Genomic DNA, 18,313 nt, shown 5'->3' with positions numbered 1-18,313 from the left:
CTTTAATTAATTTAATGATGATTCGCATGGGTATCTTTCTTCTCCAATCTTTGGGATTAACAATCCTCAATAAAATAATTCCAGATACACTCTCACAACTGAAAGGCTTGAGTTTCCACATAAAGACCCAAGCAAGTGGGGACGAGTAGTTCCTGAGAGAATGTTCAGCAACAGACATGCCAATTTAAGATTACAGAACAGGAGAGAGGAAGAAAAGAAACAGTCATAACAAAAGTGTAGGATATCAACAATCATCACGTTATAATTTCAAAACAACACAACCAAAACAAAAATATCAATACTGTCTTATTTATGAAAATTATTCCTTCTTTGTAATTCTCTGCCTAGCCAAACAATACCTTAACCATCAGGGTACATCAAAGACATCACTCTGAATATGTGGCCCTCTTGATTTTTTTCCTTCTCACAGATCATCAACAGATAATACTTCATCAAAATAAAAGAACACATCTAGGTATATGAGCTGAAACATCAGCTCTATGAGATGAGAAAAGGTATTTGCTGGAATGATGGTGAAATAATCTCAAGAGGAATCAGGTCCAAACGGAACTCCAAAATGAGTGCTGGCTCTGTTCAAACTGGACCACAGAAGGACTGCTGTTGCTGGGACCAAAACTCAACAGGCAGCATTCCTTGGGAACCTGTGAAACAAGTTTTCTATCTGCCAGAAAGAGCCACTTCCTTAGGCGAATACCCATGTCTATATAACAAAGCCCATGCTGACCTCCAGAAGCCTTCAGTCCCTATTCACACTTACCTGTTCTGTATTTCAAAGTACAGGGGAAGCCTCCTGGCCCTCCTCACCTCCTTCTCTACCTAAACTCCCAGGCTGCTTCAGTTCATGGGCTTCCCTCTCTAGGCTACTGGTCTTCCTTGCAAACCCCATGAGTTTTCCAGGACTGCTGCCTCTTTAGCCAGGGCCATGGCCAGTCTGCTTCCTTTTCTCTCTGCTCTGGACTTGTCCAGATGCCTCTGGCTGCTGTCTCTCTTCTTTACATTAAACCTTCCCCCTAACCGTGAAGCAGCCATTTCAGTGGCTTCTTTACTCTAACCCCGGTTGCAAGTATATACCATCTAGAAAAAGCTAATTCAGAATAAGCAGGTGCCTTAACATCAGAAACACTGGAGACCTGTTCTCATTCAAGCCCCTGCCACTCTCAGTGAACCTCTGAGGGATTCCTGGACTGTGGTCTGTGCAAACAAGCCAGGGATAGTTTGCTTTCTCTCCCTGGGTCTCTCAGTGAGAGCTACTGCATGTCTTTGGCTCCACCCCCACCCCCAAAAAATGTGCTATTTTCTCCAAGCTTAAGAGCTTGAGTGGGCCTGACTGAGCGTGCTCCACCCAACCCCACCTCCCTGCTCCCACACTTCTATAGCCATAGACCACTCTCTTAGCTGAGCTTGTCCTGCTGGGCCATTGTTGGGCACATTTGCTGGCAGAGCTTCCTTCTCCTTCACACAAACCTATCTACAAAAAAAAAAAAAAAAAGGAACAAAAGGAAGGAAAAGAAGGAGATAAATCAGCATTCCAGACCTACAGTTTAGAGAATGATTTATATTTTTGTTAAATTTAGTTACTTTTGTGACTAGAGGGTCTTGAAATAAATTTGGGTTTCTTTGTTGTTGTTTTCTGGTTTTGTTTTAGTTTGTTTGTTGTATCTGGATCATGTGCTCCTTAACAAGGCTGCAGGACCTATCCAAAGAGAAATCACAAGAAAGAGTAAAAGTAAAATTATAAGAAAATCCTAATTATTGATGAGAGAATTAACTTCTTATATGAAAAATAAGAAGAAACAGTTCTACAAAGGAAGGTGAAAACTAGAAGGTTACTAGACACAGAGGAAAAAAGAGAAAAAGAAAAAAAAAGTGATTCAAGCACATAGCAAAGGGAACAAAGGCAGAAGAAAAGACAAAGGCAGTGGTTAAACACACAATAAAAGCAAAGGAAACCAAAACTAAATCTTGAAAAGATTCACTCACTAATTAAAAGAGATTTAAAGAAAAACAAAACTAAATAGAGGTTGGCATATTTTAAAAAATTAAAAAAAAACAATATTAAAGGTTTTTAAAATGCGCAATTGTCTCTTCTTACTAAAAAGGGTAGCTGGGTAGTTGGGAGTGGTATTCGGTCCCAGCAGAGGGCCATTCCAGTGTTAGGCCCTGTGAGCCTTTGAAGCTGGGCTCCTGTCTGCAAATACTCTGGGTATGCAAAACTTGAAGGATAAATTGTTAATCATTTATGAAATACTCTCATAGACTACAAAAATTATATCAAGTTATAAAATCAACTATAAAGATATGAAAAGGAATTAATAAAAATATCAATTGTAACAAATTTAGTAAAGCATTTATCATCTTTAATAAGAATTGCAAACTAAAAGGAGATGAAATTGGCAAAATTCTAAGAGAATAATAAAAAATATTGATAAACATTTATGAATATGGGCATCTAAGTTCCCTGCTGATGGGAAGAAAACATTTGTTACCTTACAACTTAGATCAAATGTCATTTATTTAAATATGCATAAATGTTAATTAATGAATTCTTTATGAGTCCAGTAACATTGTTATCTTATAAATTCTTCTCTTTTTAAAAATACCGTCAAGTAAACACAAAGTTGTTCAGTAATTATGAGTATCATTGTCAAAGTACAGTAATACATTACTATTCAAACCAGTTGACCTAGTTGTTCTCTCACTACAAATATAGTTAAGCAAAGACGAACCAATTGTATATATCAGTGCTCACACAATGTTGTTATTACTTAGGAAAACTTAAAAGAGCTTAGAGAATAAGACAAGGTGGTTAAGCAAATATTTTGAAGGAAACAAGAAGAAATCACAGCATACGTAAGAAAGGGGCTACAAATAGATATGTAAAAATTCTTTGTTTTTTCCCTCTACAGATCCCAATATTTTATATTATAAGTCATATAAACATTATTTCAAATAACATCAAACAGTGTCTCCTAGAAATTGCTGCAGAAATAAGACCTGAAAAGTGATGATATCAATAGACATGATAACAGGGAAGGGGAAGAACCTTACTGGGTTCTCCCTCCAGACAATACTACAGGCAACTAAGGTCTGCTGAGAGGGAGAATTACCTCTGCCACGGACAAGACTCTACTAAAGTTACCCAAGAGGAAAGCAATCAGCCCTAAAATCACATATATACAAATAATAAAAATGGCCACAGTAGGTTGTTTTGTGCACACACACACACACACACACACAAACATAAACATACAATAATAATAAAGAAAAGAAAGCTATCAATTCAAGAGTTAGGTTGGGTTTCATACATTGAATGAATTAGGAAGAGCTGGGAGGAAAAGACAAAATAGGGAAAGACACATTTTAATTTTAAATATATATATTAATAATGAGTATCATTGTCAAAATACAGTAACATGTTACTATTCAAACCAGTTGACCTAGTAATTCTCAAATTATATTATATTATATATAATTTGAAAGTATATAAACTAAAACATATGCAATGAAATGAATAGGACCACATTTTAAAAGCTGTGGTTCTCCAACAAACCAATAACATTATTAAATATTGAGGATGACACCTCATGTAACAACGCCCAGTGTTCAATCTCTACTACTGGAAAAAAAAATTCAAAGGAATGGTGAAGAATCTAAATAACAGAAAATGAAAATAATCCTAGAACTAACTTTATCCACTTACTGACATTCAAAAGAATAAATTATATGAATTAACCAATATATATAGATCTCATTTAATGGATTTATCTTAATTAGTAACATGTATTTTTTAGAAAAGGGGAAGTTTTAAATGCCTTTATTTGGGGCGCACTGACAACAGTTTTAGACAGTATTTATAAATATTCTTGTGGCAGAGATTTGTCACTTTCTTCTCAAACATTTACTCCTCTGTGTTCTTTCTCTGTGGAGAAGAGCAAAAAGCCTTTGATAGTAGATTTCCCACAATTCTTTGCTAGCTTGTTGCAGTCAGATTCAGCTGTGGAGTGCACAGAAGCTCTGTGTCCTCCCCTACTCAGATCCTGCATCAAGTTTTCTTCCTTAAAAAAGGGGGGAGGTTCTCCTGTGTCCTCTCATCCATCCTGCAGCTTACGTGTTCTGATTGTAGGAACCAGTCGTGATAAGCTAAATATGAAAAGATTGCCCAAAGGAAGTTCTTTACTTCAACCATTATCACCTGCCAGAGAAGGACTCAGCCATCGATAAGTTTAACAGAGGCCTGAGTCTCAGTTTACCCTGAAGCAATACCTGGTTGCAGGAAGAACCACAAACTGAGATTACCTCGAGTACCACCCAAGAACAGACCCTCCAAAGGAAATGCCTAACATTCCCACTGCTGTAGATAGGACCACATGCCAGAACACACTCACCAGGACACCCCTAGACAAATGTCAGCCAATCAGGGGTCCTGAACCTCAGAAACCCCTCACCTCCACCTTTACTACTATTCTAACTGAGCTCGGGGCTCTCTGTTTATTCCAATATGTTGGACATGAGACGAGGCCGAGTTTGCATAAAATAAAGGCTTTTTGCTTTTACATAGGGGACTCAGTTTCCTTGTTGTTTTTTGGGGGACTTCACGGATTTGGGCATAACACTAATCATTCTGAAATTTTATCTTTATAGCACTTGTAATTAAACATTTATTTGTGAGACTATCTGACATGACATCAGGGCTTTTCTCCCTGGATACACTATAAGTTCTACTAGGACATAGATTTTGTCAATTTTGTTTAATTACATACCACTGGAACTCTACTTAAAGCCCAACATTTAACAGATACAAAATGTATTATATTCTGCCTCCCGAGTAGTTATTTGAATTAATGAATAAGCTATTAAATAAACCAAAATTCAACTTAAGAGCTACCTTTAAACTTTCTAACCGTTGTTATTTTATCCAAAAATTAAAATCTTCATTTTTTTTTTCAACTAAATTTTCTTAGGAAGAAAATAAACTTCATCACGAGTTCTAACTCAAATTATTAATTATATTGATTTACAGTGAGAATAGCTTGTATTTAAACGTAGTTACTCAAGCTAACTTTTAGGATTTTTTTTTTCTCCTCTGTATAGTTCTCACACTATGTCTCCAACCCAAATACTTACGGATGATTTGTTCACTTTAGATTTAGTTGGGATTTGGTGGGTAGACAAAGAAAAGACACAAAAACATATTAGCTTTCTAAGATTAATGGCTATATTTTTCTTTTGGGAACTTGGAGACCTAAACTAAAATGTTTCCTCTCTGATCCCCAGTATCTGAAGCTGTAGCTAATGTAATTGCTTCCAAGGGGGAAATATTGCTTATATTTTCTGACTCACTGTCACAATGTTCTCAGCTAATCCCCCCCCCGAAATGCCCAGCTCAATATAATTATAAAAACTCAGGGCAGAATCTTTCCAAGGCAGCGAGAGCAATAAACTTATGTGTCTCTCTGTGAAGGACTGTTAATTCCCAAAGAACAGAAGTCTGTTAATATGGTGACAACGGTTTCAGATTTTTAGATATCTGTTCCCTGAGGAAAAGGTGCAGTGGATTACGAGTGTGTCCCTGTGTCATAGCAAGGAAATGGAGCAACATAATTCTCCATTTAGCTGCTCTTAAGAGCAGGATTTATTGCATTAGTATATTGCTGCAGCTATTTATTGATTTGATCACTTCGTAGTGCACATCTGTCTATTCTGAAATTACCTGTTCACAATTCTCTGCTGTATGCACACCTTCCTCTTAAGTATTTCTCCCTGTCTCCAAGAATGCTTGGAAACATTTATACTCATGGATGTTTTGCCTGGAACATTCCACCCCCTTGATAACTCCCTACAAAAAATGTGAAGTTATGCCCAAAGGCCTTATTTAAACATATAATCCCTCCTCAGCACTTCCTCTGCCGCTTTCCTCCTTTATACACTCTCCACAGCATTTATCCCATAAAACATACCGTTTTATTTCCTTTTCTTTTTATCTATTTTCCTACTTCAGAGATAAAAGCTCCATAAGACAAAGATTTTTATCTCTTTTATGGACTACTATATTCTCTGCCTTGATGCAGGTACTCAAAAAATATTGAGTAAACAAACAACTTTTCCATTACGAGTATCCAATATAAAATATTTCCACAAGATGACATTGGACTCCATCAGTACAGGAGTGCTTATTTCTACAGAGGCCATACTTTTCATTGGAGGAAAGAGAAAGGTCTGCTAAATAAGAAACTTTGATTATAACTGTATCAGCCTAGGCTCTCAGAGCTGTAAATCAGCAAAACAGGAGTTAAATATCAGTGGGGTGGATGATCTGGGCAGCAATTGCTCTGGCAGCTGAAAAGAATACGTTGGGTGAAAAGTGACCCCATTAGGGTTCCTCTTTGCACTGCTTCCGCCAGCTGTATTTACCAGTTAGTGTGGGGTGGGGAAGCACATGATAAGTAGGGGTAGAGATCTCAGTGAAACATCAAACAAACATCCCAGGGAAGAGTAAGATGGCTATCTATAGTGTTCTACAGTGTCGTGGTATAATTTACAACTTCCTATTTGTCTGTAAACCCCATAAGCCACCACAATGGCCAGCATGGAAATGCATACGCAAGGTAAAATGGTAGCACTTATATTTCAGGGTTAAAAAAAAAAAGAAACAGGTACCTAATTGGATATGAGGCTCACTCCATAGGAGGAAATTTCTGCCTGGCACTGTAAACATAGCCAGTGCGTGTTGTTGAGGTCATGGACTCTCTATTACCACATTCCTAAACCAGCACAATCCCCGACTACATCCTAAATACTATTCTTATATCCACAGATACATGTAGCTTTCATCCCTGTTCAAAGAAGACTCATTTTGCAGCTAACAAAAACCATCACAGAAAACCACAACTGGTCAAAAATGCAGAGAACAATTGACTATGGGGTGCCAATCCCCAGCTGTTACATCTACAACACAACCCCTTCACTTAGAGATCAAGATGGAAACGGGGAGCAAAAAGATTCTAAGTACCAGAGGATGAGTAAGTCGGCTGTAAAAAGTGTTTCTGGACACGATAGAGAAGCTGCACCCACGAAATTTCAATCATATGTGTGCCTTAACAAGACATTAATAACGAAAACCCAAAATAACATGTTGATAGGAATGGAGAGAATTTTACAAAGATGAACCACTAGATCAAAAACTACAGGCATACATAAAGCAAAGAAAACCAGCCTACAAACCATAGTCCCAGAGAATTTAGACAACAATGAGGACACTAAGAGAGTCCTACAAAGATCTAATCTACCTGGGAAGTAGAAAAAGACAAGATCTCCTGAGTAAATTGGAAGCATGAGGACCTTAGGGGAGGGCTGAACAGGAGAGGGGAGAGGCAGGGAGGGGAGCAGAAAAAAATGTACAGCTCAATAAAAATCAATTAAAAGAAACAGGCAACCAATGGATTCTGAAAGAGGGAGAATTGGCCTTCTGCAGAGACAAGAGCCCTGATAGCCTATCCAGTCTCAAGTGGGCAGCTTTAAACACATATACATGAAAGTAACATCAACAGACTCAGTATGGTGTGTGTGTGTGTGTACAAAACAACAACAATTCAAGAAGACTTGAATTTGAGAGGCAGCTGGGGGGATTTGGAAGAGTGAAAGGGAAGGGTGGAATTGATGTAAACACAGTACTTATAAAATGCTCAAAAAACTAAAAGATTTAAATAAAAATTCACAAAACTGTAGAGTAAATATAAATATGATATAGTCCCTCCTTCTGAAGAGAACACAATGTCTAATTTATTTCGCAAAACAAATTAGAAAATTTCATAAGATGGAAAGCAGAAAATTAGAGTAAGGACCATAAAGACATTATATTGCAGAAAATTCTCAGGAAAGAAAACAATTTTAGAGGCATATAATAAATAAAACTAAAGCTCATTTGTGGATGAAACTATAACTCATACACAAGAAAACATAAAAAAAATGAATGGTTTTGAAAGACCTGAATACATACTCCGAAGTGTAGCACAGAAAGATCTGAAAAGTAGAAATGTAATACCAAAACTGAACTACACAGAGAGAACAGTGTTGACAATGTCATCATGCACATAACACTTCTAGCTTAGTGGTAGGAGTGACAGCACCTATATTCTGTTCATGAACAATATTAATCTGTGGACTCAAGAGGTCAGACAAACAGACCCAGTAGTGAAGAATTTCAGCACCAGATATGTCATGGCAACATGGAGCAGGACTGTCAGATTTGAATCCCACTTGCAACATTTACTAGTCAGATTATGATCAATAAAAGCTGTTATACAGTAGTATCCATCTCATCAACTGTTATGAAGATTAGATGAGCTGGTATCTAGCTTGGATGTTCTTCAATGACACTAGATTACTTTAAATATTTTACCTTGAGTATTCATTCACCAAGGTGTTAGGAACCAGAGACTGGTTTCGTATTGTAATTGAATCAGCCTGGCTTGCCTAAATTTCATCAAGACATGTTCATGTAATGAAGAGGGGACATGCACAGAAGAGTGACAAAGAATAAAGGATGTGTTAGCTGCAAGAAAGAAATAACCATTGTGCTCCCATACCCCAAAGAGTAAATCTTGTTTTGCTTCAATGAGCCCAGATTGGAATGGATCCTAGGTTGTCACCCTGTTATTATCTAGAATGCAAATTTCATAATTCCAGTGTAGATACACCAGATATCTATCTCTATCTGCCTTTATAATTGGAAACAGACACAAGTATTTTTTGCCTAACTGAGGAAGGTAATAAAACTATAAACATTTAGGTCTTATCAAACAGCTATGGAAATGGCAGATCTGTGACAGGGAAAGCCAGTGGCAGGGTAGCCCAGGGATTTTATAGAAGAAGCATTGGAAACCCAGTGAAGGTCAAAGGCCCCAACACAGGTGATGGCAGGAAAGAGATGTAACTAAAGTATCTGCCACATAAGAACAAGTAAATTCATAGTACTATCATTTTAGTACTTTATGGGCAGAATAAAATATATAACTTACATAATAAAATGCAAAATTGTATGAAAGGAACAAAATTCTATGAAAGGAACAGTAGAGGCAAAATTGGTCTTTTGAAAATTAATAAATCGACCAATATCTGAACAAAATAAAAAAGTGAGATATATTCAGAATGGAAGAAGATACACAGAGAGCAGTGTACAAAAAGACAAAAAGGAAATATTCAGAGCAACTTTATCTGTGCTATTAGACTAGAACACCATTCAGCATTGTTACCTCCAAAGAAACTTGCATGTGTGCACTGAAAGCAATGTACAATAATACTCCTAAATTGTTGTTCAGAACAGGAAGAAAATAGAATGCAAAATGTCTATGTTTTTAGTATGTTTGCAGTAACTTCATGCAACATGGATCAACTGTGGAAAATCAATGTGTTATACTTTATAACATACCTTAAAAGCACTGTTTGGAAAAATAGCAAAATTACAATTGAATACTTATTGCCTAATACTGTGTACACAAATTCAAGAACTACCCAAGCTAAGGAAATTGCTGTTGGAAATGTGCATTCATGCTCACATGAAGAGGTTATTGTTAATATAAAGACATTTTAAACGGAACATTTAGAACAATGATTATGCTAGCACACTACAGGAGCGTGGGATGAAGTCAGTCTGCAGACACAATTGGTTCAAGTGCACTAGAAGGGGTATACTTCCCAACTTGTTGTTGAGAACACTGTGTTCACTTTTATGAACATGTGCTATACAATTGGTGTTTACATTGCCCTTCTAATTCTGTGTGTGAAATAACTCAAGACAAAAAGAATGAGTGGGGAGAAGAAAAGAAAGGAGGAGAGAGAAAGGGAGACATAAAAGAAAGGTATCGCTCATAAAATCTTTATGCAAACTAATGGCAAGGTGGAAAGGACTAGAGAATAACCTGGACTCACTGCTGCACAGTGGATTGCATTTGGCGGTTGACATTTTCTTATACAATGCAGTGTTTTATGCTGTGAGACTGCAGAGATGGCTCAGCAGGTAAACGTATTTGCTGTTCTTCCAGAGGTCCTGAGTTCAGTCTCCAACAGTTACTTTAGGCAGCTCACAACCACCTGTAACTCCAGCTCCAGGATAGCAGAGACTTTGTTCTGGACTACATAGGCACCTGCACTCACAGATAAGCATGTGCCCACATAATTTAAATAAATACCTTTCGAAATGTATAAATAAAATCAAGAAAGAAATATGTAAAGTATCATGTTAACAAGCAGTAAGAAGAGCTAATAGCTCTGGAGCTAGCACTGTACAGCATGACTTAAGGATTCTTAAATGTGGCCTTTATAGTGGCATTCACTTTAAACTCATTATAGAGAAATGTGACCAGCTCCGTCACTCTCCTACCACTGTGACTTTACCGAGACAATCAACTATAACATGGAATTGTGATTAAGTTGCTCTCATCAGAATACTGTACCACAGCAACAGCAAAGCAAACCAAGAAAACAATTATTAAAGAGGTTTAAATTTTTCATTGACAGAACATGGGCTAATTTAATGAAAAATGTACATTTACAAACACACATGCCTCTATAGCCCAAAAACAGAATTACAAAATAAAAACAAACTCTCCACAAAACTCTCCTTCATGTAAAGTCTTATTTATTTGTTTTCAAGGCAAAGGAAGGGGTTTGTTATATCGACGTCAATTCCCACACCATATCTTTCATCTCTCTGTGTTAATGTTCCATTCAAGGCTAACTAAATGCATGTGTGTAAATAATTTCAGTGTTAGCAAATCTAAAGAGCACTCTTAATACCTCCTTTACCCCAAAAACAAAATAAGAAAGGAAATGGCTAGCCTTCGCGGTGGACAGAGAATTGAAGAGTCAAACCATATTTCACAGAAAAATCTAAATTGACTTCTCAGGTTATGAGTACTTGATTACGGTAGATATAATGGAGAAAAAGGCCCATTTAAACTCATTTGGAAAAGGCAGCCATTCATTACGCTTAGTCTAATGGCAAGGAAAGAGAAAAGGGAGTGATTCTGAGCTGACAGCGCACACATAGAGACAAATAGTCTCACTTTTCTGTGGTAGGACAGAGCCTACTGAGGATCATGGTAGAAACGGTGTCCAAAGGACGGGCACAGAGGCACAATGCCAAAAAAGACGTGGTCTACAAAAACCTAAAGGAAAACGTTGCAGATAGTGTATACATATGATTAATAGATGTGCCATGAAAAACATTTTCTTTATGAAAATAAGGGCAATTTGAAATTCATCTTTCTTACATACCAAGTCAACATTTTAACATCGCTATCCTTAAAAAATGGAGGGACGACAGAATTTTGCACTCATTGGACAATATTCGCAGACCTGGCAGTCATCCTGAAAACACCACGTTTCTCCTTTCAAAGTCAACTCGAAGACAGCTCTCTGCATTTTCACTGAGAGAAAATGAAAATTGCTAGGGGGAGCCCACACCTAACAAAACTGAGCAGACCAGTGAAGACAGCTTATCGCACTCTGCTCAAAGGAACCATCGCACACAGACAGAGCAGGCGCGCAGAGCTCACCTTTGTGATGGTTGGCGCTGGAAACAGCTTTCCCCAGCAAGGTCACGATAAAAATGATCATCAGCAGCTTTCCTTTTGTGGCTTTCTGTAAGTCTCTCTTACTCATCCTGCGACACAAAAGCAAGACAATTCCTCAGAACATATAATCATCGTATTTCTGTAATGGTACTACATGCAAGTCTTTCATGACACCTCAACGTAACTGGCCCCAGGAAACTTGAATTTCTCACATTGAAGGTTCTATTTATATAAACTAGGTTACTATGTTTAGTTTGTTTTTATTTCTGTTATTTGTGGTTGTGGTATTTGTTGTTGTTGTTTGGAGCAGGGTCTTGTTATGTAGGATGGGTTGGTATTGAACTCATAAACTTCTTACCTCAGGTTCCCAAATACTAATGAGGATTACATGTATGAGGTACCATGCCCAACTATGTAAGAACTGTGAAGAGGAAATAGAAGTTTTCCAAACAAAGCCATTTTTATATGATCCAAGAATCAAGCAACAATTTGCTTTTGTCCATTTTTATCAACTGAAAACAACTTAGAAATCTTGATATTTCCTTGTTCATATAAACATAAATGCAGCCGGGCGGTGGTGGCGCATGCCTTTAATCCCAGCACTCTGGAAGCAGAGCAGGTGGATCTCTGGGAGTTCGAGGCCAGCCTGGTCTACAAGAGCTAGTTCCAGGACAGGCACCAAAGCTACAGAGAAACCGTCTCGAAAAACCAACTAAATAAATAAATAAATGCAATTCTAATGACATTGTTTTCTTTCCCTCCCTGAAGGTTATTTCTTCAATTTCAGACTTCTATACATGTTCTACGTCATGTGTACATCCATATACATACACACATTTTCTATCGCATGTATATGCCCATATACATACACAAAAAGTAATAAATGTTCATTGCTTAGATGAACTCTACTCAGAATAAAATTATTTCAAATTTATTATTTGAATTGAGATTTTGAAAATGCCCAGTAACACAGTTTTCTTGTAGCCAGCTAATCTTACCAAACTAAATATGTACCACTCTGCAGTGAGAGACTCAATGCTGTTGAAATAAACTTATTGTACTTCAACAGAAGTAGGAGAAAAATGAAAAAAATCAGAATTAAAAAATATTAACATTTTCAAATTGAACTCATAAAATTAAGGAAAGGGAAAAAAGTTAACTACTTCTTTATCAAAACATTCAGCATCTATTTTGTCAAGCATCTTATACATTATTTCTCTTGCTCTTCAGAATATAATGTCTACCCTCATTTTGTAGCTGATACAATTTAGAAATTTTCTTAAGGTCACATTTAATGTTAAAATAAATATCAAACCAAGAATGACATAATTATAAAATCCTTATTTAAGCTACTGCAATGGTTAGGCAGAAGCAGAACAAAAGTGAGTAGATTCTGTGTGGATGCTCTTACAAGGAAGAGCCTTCCAAATTCAGAGCCTACATCTAACTCAAGGTGCTCTTAGCCTACAGACTCTGGTCTGTCTTGCTTCTAACAGCGTTCTGGGTTTACCTGGCCATGCTTGATTCTTCTTCCCCTTGAGGTCACTGAATTACTCTTTCATCACACCTTTACCGCCAAAACAACCCGTCTTCCAATTCATGACCCAGGGTAGCAAACAAATCTGAGTATACAAGTCAAAGTGTTCTTTTACATGGAGAAATGCATGAAAAATGGTTTGATATAGTGTATGTTTTAATATGGATATGTGTTAATATTGCCTAACTTCAGAAAGTATATACATCATGTGGTGGAAAGGAAAGCTCAAAGGTTTACAAACATCAATTCCCTAGTCTCAGGGTTCACATCCATGCTCTCTGAGTTCCTGATTATGACTCTAATGGTTGACGTCATCTTGGCAGTGTTACCTAGGAGATAGGCACTGACTAAACTATAAAGGCTTACCTAGATTAAATTAATTGAGGTGCTAAGATTTATCTTTAGATGACAACATTTCATTGGCTGGGATCATGGCCTTCAAAAGAAGAAAGTGAACTAAACAAGAGAATTTATCACCTTCTGTTTCCTGACCTAAAAAGCAATGTGATCACAAGCTTCAGTCTCCTGCTGCCTGACTTCCCCACCAACATGGACTGCAGCCCTGAACTCTGAGTGGAAGCAAACCCTTCATTCCTCCCTTACAGTGCTCTTGACAGATATTATATCACAGCAACTAGACAAATAAGTAATACAGTGAGCCTTACACAACTTTACTTATTTTGGATCCATTGCTTTCAAGTTTTTCCTGTAACTACTGGGGTACTCCGCTTAAGTTTCTTCTATTGTAGCTTTGTATATTTATATGAAACATGTGACCCCCTTGTCACATGTCAAAGATAATGCACGAAGGGAGAGACATTTGAACATTTAAACTTGCTCACTGGGTCTAACATCAAGTTTCTTGTTTGTTGGCTATGTAAGTTTGTATAAATTAATTCATAACTATATTTTTATTGGCAGTAGGGATGAGTTTTAATAATATTGATCATAATTATAACTGTTATTAAGAATAAATGAAGGAGTCCATGTAATATTTTATGTTCACAATAAATTTTAAACACAAGTATTTGATTATATATTAGACTGACATTTCCCTAAGTGTGATCTCTAAATCATTGGCCCCATATAATTCTAGTTCAGCCTTAGTGAAAGATGAATTGGGTAAATGTATTTTTAAAACAAGTTTTCAGAGTCAACAAATTTAAGGAGTTTATTATTGAATAAAGTTTTTAAGAAGAATATTCTTAAATAAGCCTCTTTTGAAGCATGTTCCAGTATATCTTTTAACAGAGTACCATAGTAGCATAGAAAAATAGTAGCATCATTGGAAAATCTTTTAGTGAAACCCTGAGCTATAATAATAACCTGACCTAAAACACTCTCAGTAAACAAAATGTTTGATTTTAATCTTTAATTATATTATTTTCTGTTGTTTAGCTCTCTTGGTTTTGATTGAAATCCTCCTGGTTTCATTTTTTTCAGCCACTGTGCCTCCCCTTCTACATCCAATCCCATAATTCCATAGCAGCACTTGTGTAACATAACACAGAGCAAAAGTCATTAGACACCACGAGCTGCTTAATGTAATTCTTGATAATAGCTTCACCAATACAAATGATCTCTACCACAAGGTCAACCATCCATCATTTTCCCATCCCATTGCACACCCACCAAATGAGGTGGCTGAAGAGACAGTTCCCCACAAGATGCACGGAAAGAGAAATACCCACAAAGCTGCCAAGCTGTCATAGGAAGGCAAGAGATGAGAGTGTAGGTCAACATCTAGAAGTGTGTAACAATACTATTTTCTTCCTTTCATATCATCAATACTCTGTCCAGTCCGTCAATCATACCCCATTTGTATCTCTTAAGTTACACACTTAACCTACTTTACTATGATAAAACAAGGCATGTTACCAAAATTTCTCACTGCCCACAGTATGTCCCTCCTATTTCCAACTATACAGTAGCCCTCACACAAGCTGAAGCGTGCATCTGACCTTCCCAGATTTCCTACCCCTGTACACACATATTTAAAGTGTGTATCTGAACTTCCTAGCTATACTGCAATATTCAGAGTTTGGTTAAAGATCATCAACTAAAGATAATGCAATTTCTATGCCTTAGAAAAGCAGTAGCTATGATGAGGTCTCCTTGCTTAAAAGCTTCATGTGATCTTCCAGTCTCAGAAAGAAAAAAATGGCATAGTCCTTATCAGAGGGTTTTCTGACCCTAATCTTATGGTCTTCCTCTTCATTTCTCTATTTCCTCTGTGGCCTGCACCAAAATCTCAGTTCTTGTCAGCTGACACCTGCCCTCCATTCCCAGCGTCTCTCCCTAAATGCCCCGAATAACTAACTTGTATTCACTGGTCATCATGTAGTATAGGATTCCTCTTATAGGATTTATTCAAGACCAGGTTGAATATCATTTCACTACAGTGGCTGTTCACTACTGCATTACAATCCATCTTTTTTATCTCAATCCAGTCTAATATAAGGATTCTATGTACAGAGACCGTGACTCATAGAATATGCACGGTGTGATCCAATTTCTAGTTTAATAATTGGTAAATGCATATTTGTTGAATATTTGAAAAACCTTTTAGGCAAATATATTCTGTAGTTTTTAACACAAGGAGGAAGCAAGTGTGTGTCGATTATCTCTTTAGCATGCAATTAGGAGGTGACAAATGGGGACAGAGTGAGAGGAGACAGAGAAATGGGAAAAGGCGAACTGAAAAGAAGTAAAAGACTGAGAACTCACTTCTCTAGCTTTCTTCTGACTTGAAAAAATAATCGAATTTGAGCAAAATGCTATAATGGAGTGATTAATAATTTTTTGACAAACAGACAAAAACAAAGAGGGGAAAAGCTGAGAGGCACGTTTCTTCTCACCCTTGTACAATGGCCGCAGAGGAGACAGCCCTCTTTGCTATTTTCTACCCACGAGATTGCAAGCGAAAGTCTTCTCCTATAGATTAGAACTGTCAGATTCATCCATAAAAACAGTAAAATTTCAGCGAATTGCCAACCACAAAGACCAAGTGGACAGAAACTGCAAGCTAATGGGTAAATGCACACCGAAGATGAAACCTTGAAATTGCTGCCTGAGCAGCAGGAGCTTGCAGGGAACACGGGGGATGTGGGATAACTGAGAAATGGTAACCTTGGCAATCAAGGATGCTGAAGCGAAGTTTTCAAACTGAAGGACTGAAAGTCTCTCACCCTTTACCCCTGTGCCGCTTGTTTCAGGTAAGTCACGGCCCCTTCACTCCCTCCCTTATGAAAAAAAAAAATGTGACTTGTAACCAAGCAAGAATATAAAACTTGCTATGAGAAAAAGAAACTCCTCATGAAAACAGAAAGCAAGCATAACTGGTCTACGGAAGATAATGTAAAAACAAAGGGCAGTGTAGAAGTAGAATCTGGGGCCTGGGTCCACCATCCAACCCCATCTTGGCTGGAGATATTTCTGCAGAAATTAAACATCACATCTGACAAAATATTTTAAAAGCCTAATTATGACCTGTCTCTATACAAATGAAGGATTCATACAATGGCAAAGACTCTGACAATCAAACCTACTGTGACAATGCATCTTTTAGGATAGACTAAGGCCTGTGCCCTCCTTCTAGAGACCTGAATGGTCTTTATAAAATGTCAATCATGTTACACCACCACAGCATCCATTGCTTTAAAATCTTGAATTTCCCCACTCAGAGGAGGGAGAGTAAAAGCCAAGTTTTCTGCTGAAGAAGAAAAGCCCTACAATCTCTTTGCCCAGCCTCTCTAACCACGGGTACCATTTCTGATTTTACACCTGACTTTCCAACTTATGCCAAATTTAGTTATAAAACTTTGATCTGCACTTTAGAGCCTGATTCAGGCTTTGTGTGACATTCTGGTTTTTGTAATTACCCCATAGAGGTCACTTCCTGGAATTCCACCCTCCACAATCTAGGAAATCACCTCCAGACTCATTCTTCCAAAATCCCATGGCATCATTTATACTCTTGTAACCTTAAATAGTCCCATCCGTTCCTCTTCACATTTGTTTACATATGTATGCTCTCCTTTTCCTGTTAAAATATAACTACCTTGTAGGCAGAAATCCTACCTACGAGTCACTGCTTGAGTAACTAGATCATCACACGGAGCCAAGATGTCAAGATAATTTTACTGAATGAATGGCATTAATTTTCATTAGAATAAAAGAGTTGAGTCTTTTGTAGGGTAGACAGTTCGTTACATATGTTAACTTAATGATTATATTTCCATGACATATAGCAGCTAGGAATGGTGACAATAAAAATAGTATACCTTGGGGGATACTGAAAGATGAAGCACAAAGAGGAAGTGGGAGATGAAGAGATGAAAGCAAACCAACCTTTTCTTTTAGTAAGCATGCTGAAATCTACCATTGAAATCTTTCAGCATTGAAACATGGAGATATATATATATATATATATGATATGTATATAACATATACAGGAAGATATCAACATATAAAGAAAGACAGATGATAGATATTAAATAAATATAGATGGATATTAAAGTACAGGGCCAGCTGGAGAAATGGCTCAGTGGTTTAAAGTGTTTGCTCTTCTTACAAAGGACCAAAGTTCAGTTCCAGCACTCACATTGGACAGCTCACAATAACCTCTAACTCCAGCTCCCGGGGCTCTGATGCTATCTTCTGTCCTCCACAGACAACTGTACTCACATGCACATGCTCCCACACGAATGCACATACAAACAACACATCATCACAACAATAATAATTAGATACAAGCTAAAGAATACAAGGGTATGCTTCTATTGAATGCATAAGAATAGATAACAAATTCATAAATAAATTTTAATTCTACCATCTTTACTCTGTTGTATATCATCCAGAAGTAGGATGGCCTATTTGAATCATTTTTATTACTATTATTTTTTAATCAATGTCATATGTCCATCATCACATTGTAGTACTTGAAATAATACTATCAGACACATTGAATTGAAACAGGTGTTTTAAATGCTCAGCATAGCTGCTATATTAATGTCTTATTATGAGCCTACCTTGTATTTTATTCATTCCTTCACAATACTGCTATTTTGGTGGGAATAGAAATACTATCGATTTATTTCTAGCAGCACATAGACAAAATTGTCGGATTTCTGTAATGCCTTTGCCACCTACAGGTTGAAATGGTATGGCAAAGAAATACATT

At 37.1% G+C, this 18,313-nt stretch overlaps 1 protein-coding gene across 2 annotated transcripts in view; it reads right to left on the bottom strand.

Moving 5' to 3' along the window:
• Tafa2 (TAFA chemokine like family member 2) overlaps positions 1–18,313 on the bottom strand; it is a 452,112-nt gene that overhangs the window by 120,408 nt on the left and 313,391 nt on the right. For both annotated transcript variants that reach the window (XR_005976475.1, XM_041676392.1), the window contains exon 2: positions 11,577–11,683. Coding sequence is in view for 1 of the 2 variants with exons in the window: in XM_041676392.1 (XP_041532326.1) it covers positions 11,577–11,682 (106 nt within the window). In the remaining variant the exon portion in view is untranslated. The remainder of the gene's footprint in view (positions 1–11,576; positions 11,684–18,313) is intronic.

Source organism: Microtus oregoni, unplaced genomic scaffold, assembly GCF_018167655.1.
Source record: "Microtus oregoni isolate MIOR12 unplaced genomic scaffold, Mior012 000001F_ref0000356, whole genome shotgun sequence".
NCBI lineage: Eukaryota > Metazoa > Chordata > Mammalia > Rodentia > Cricetidae > Microtus > Microtus oregoni.
Note: the sequence above shows the minus strand (reverse complement) of the source record. Positions and strands in the feature narration are given on the sequence as shown.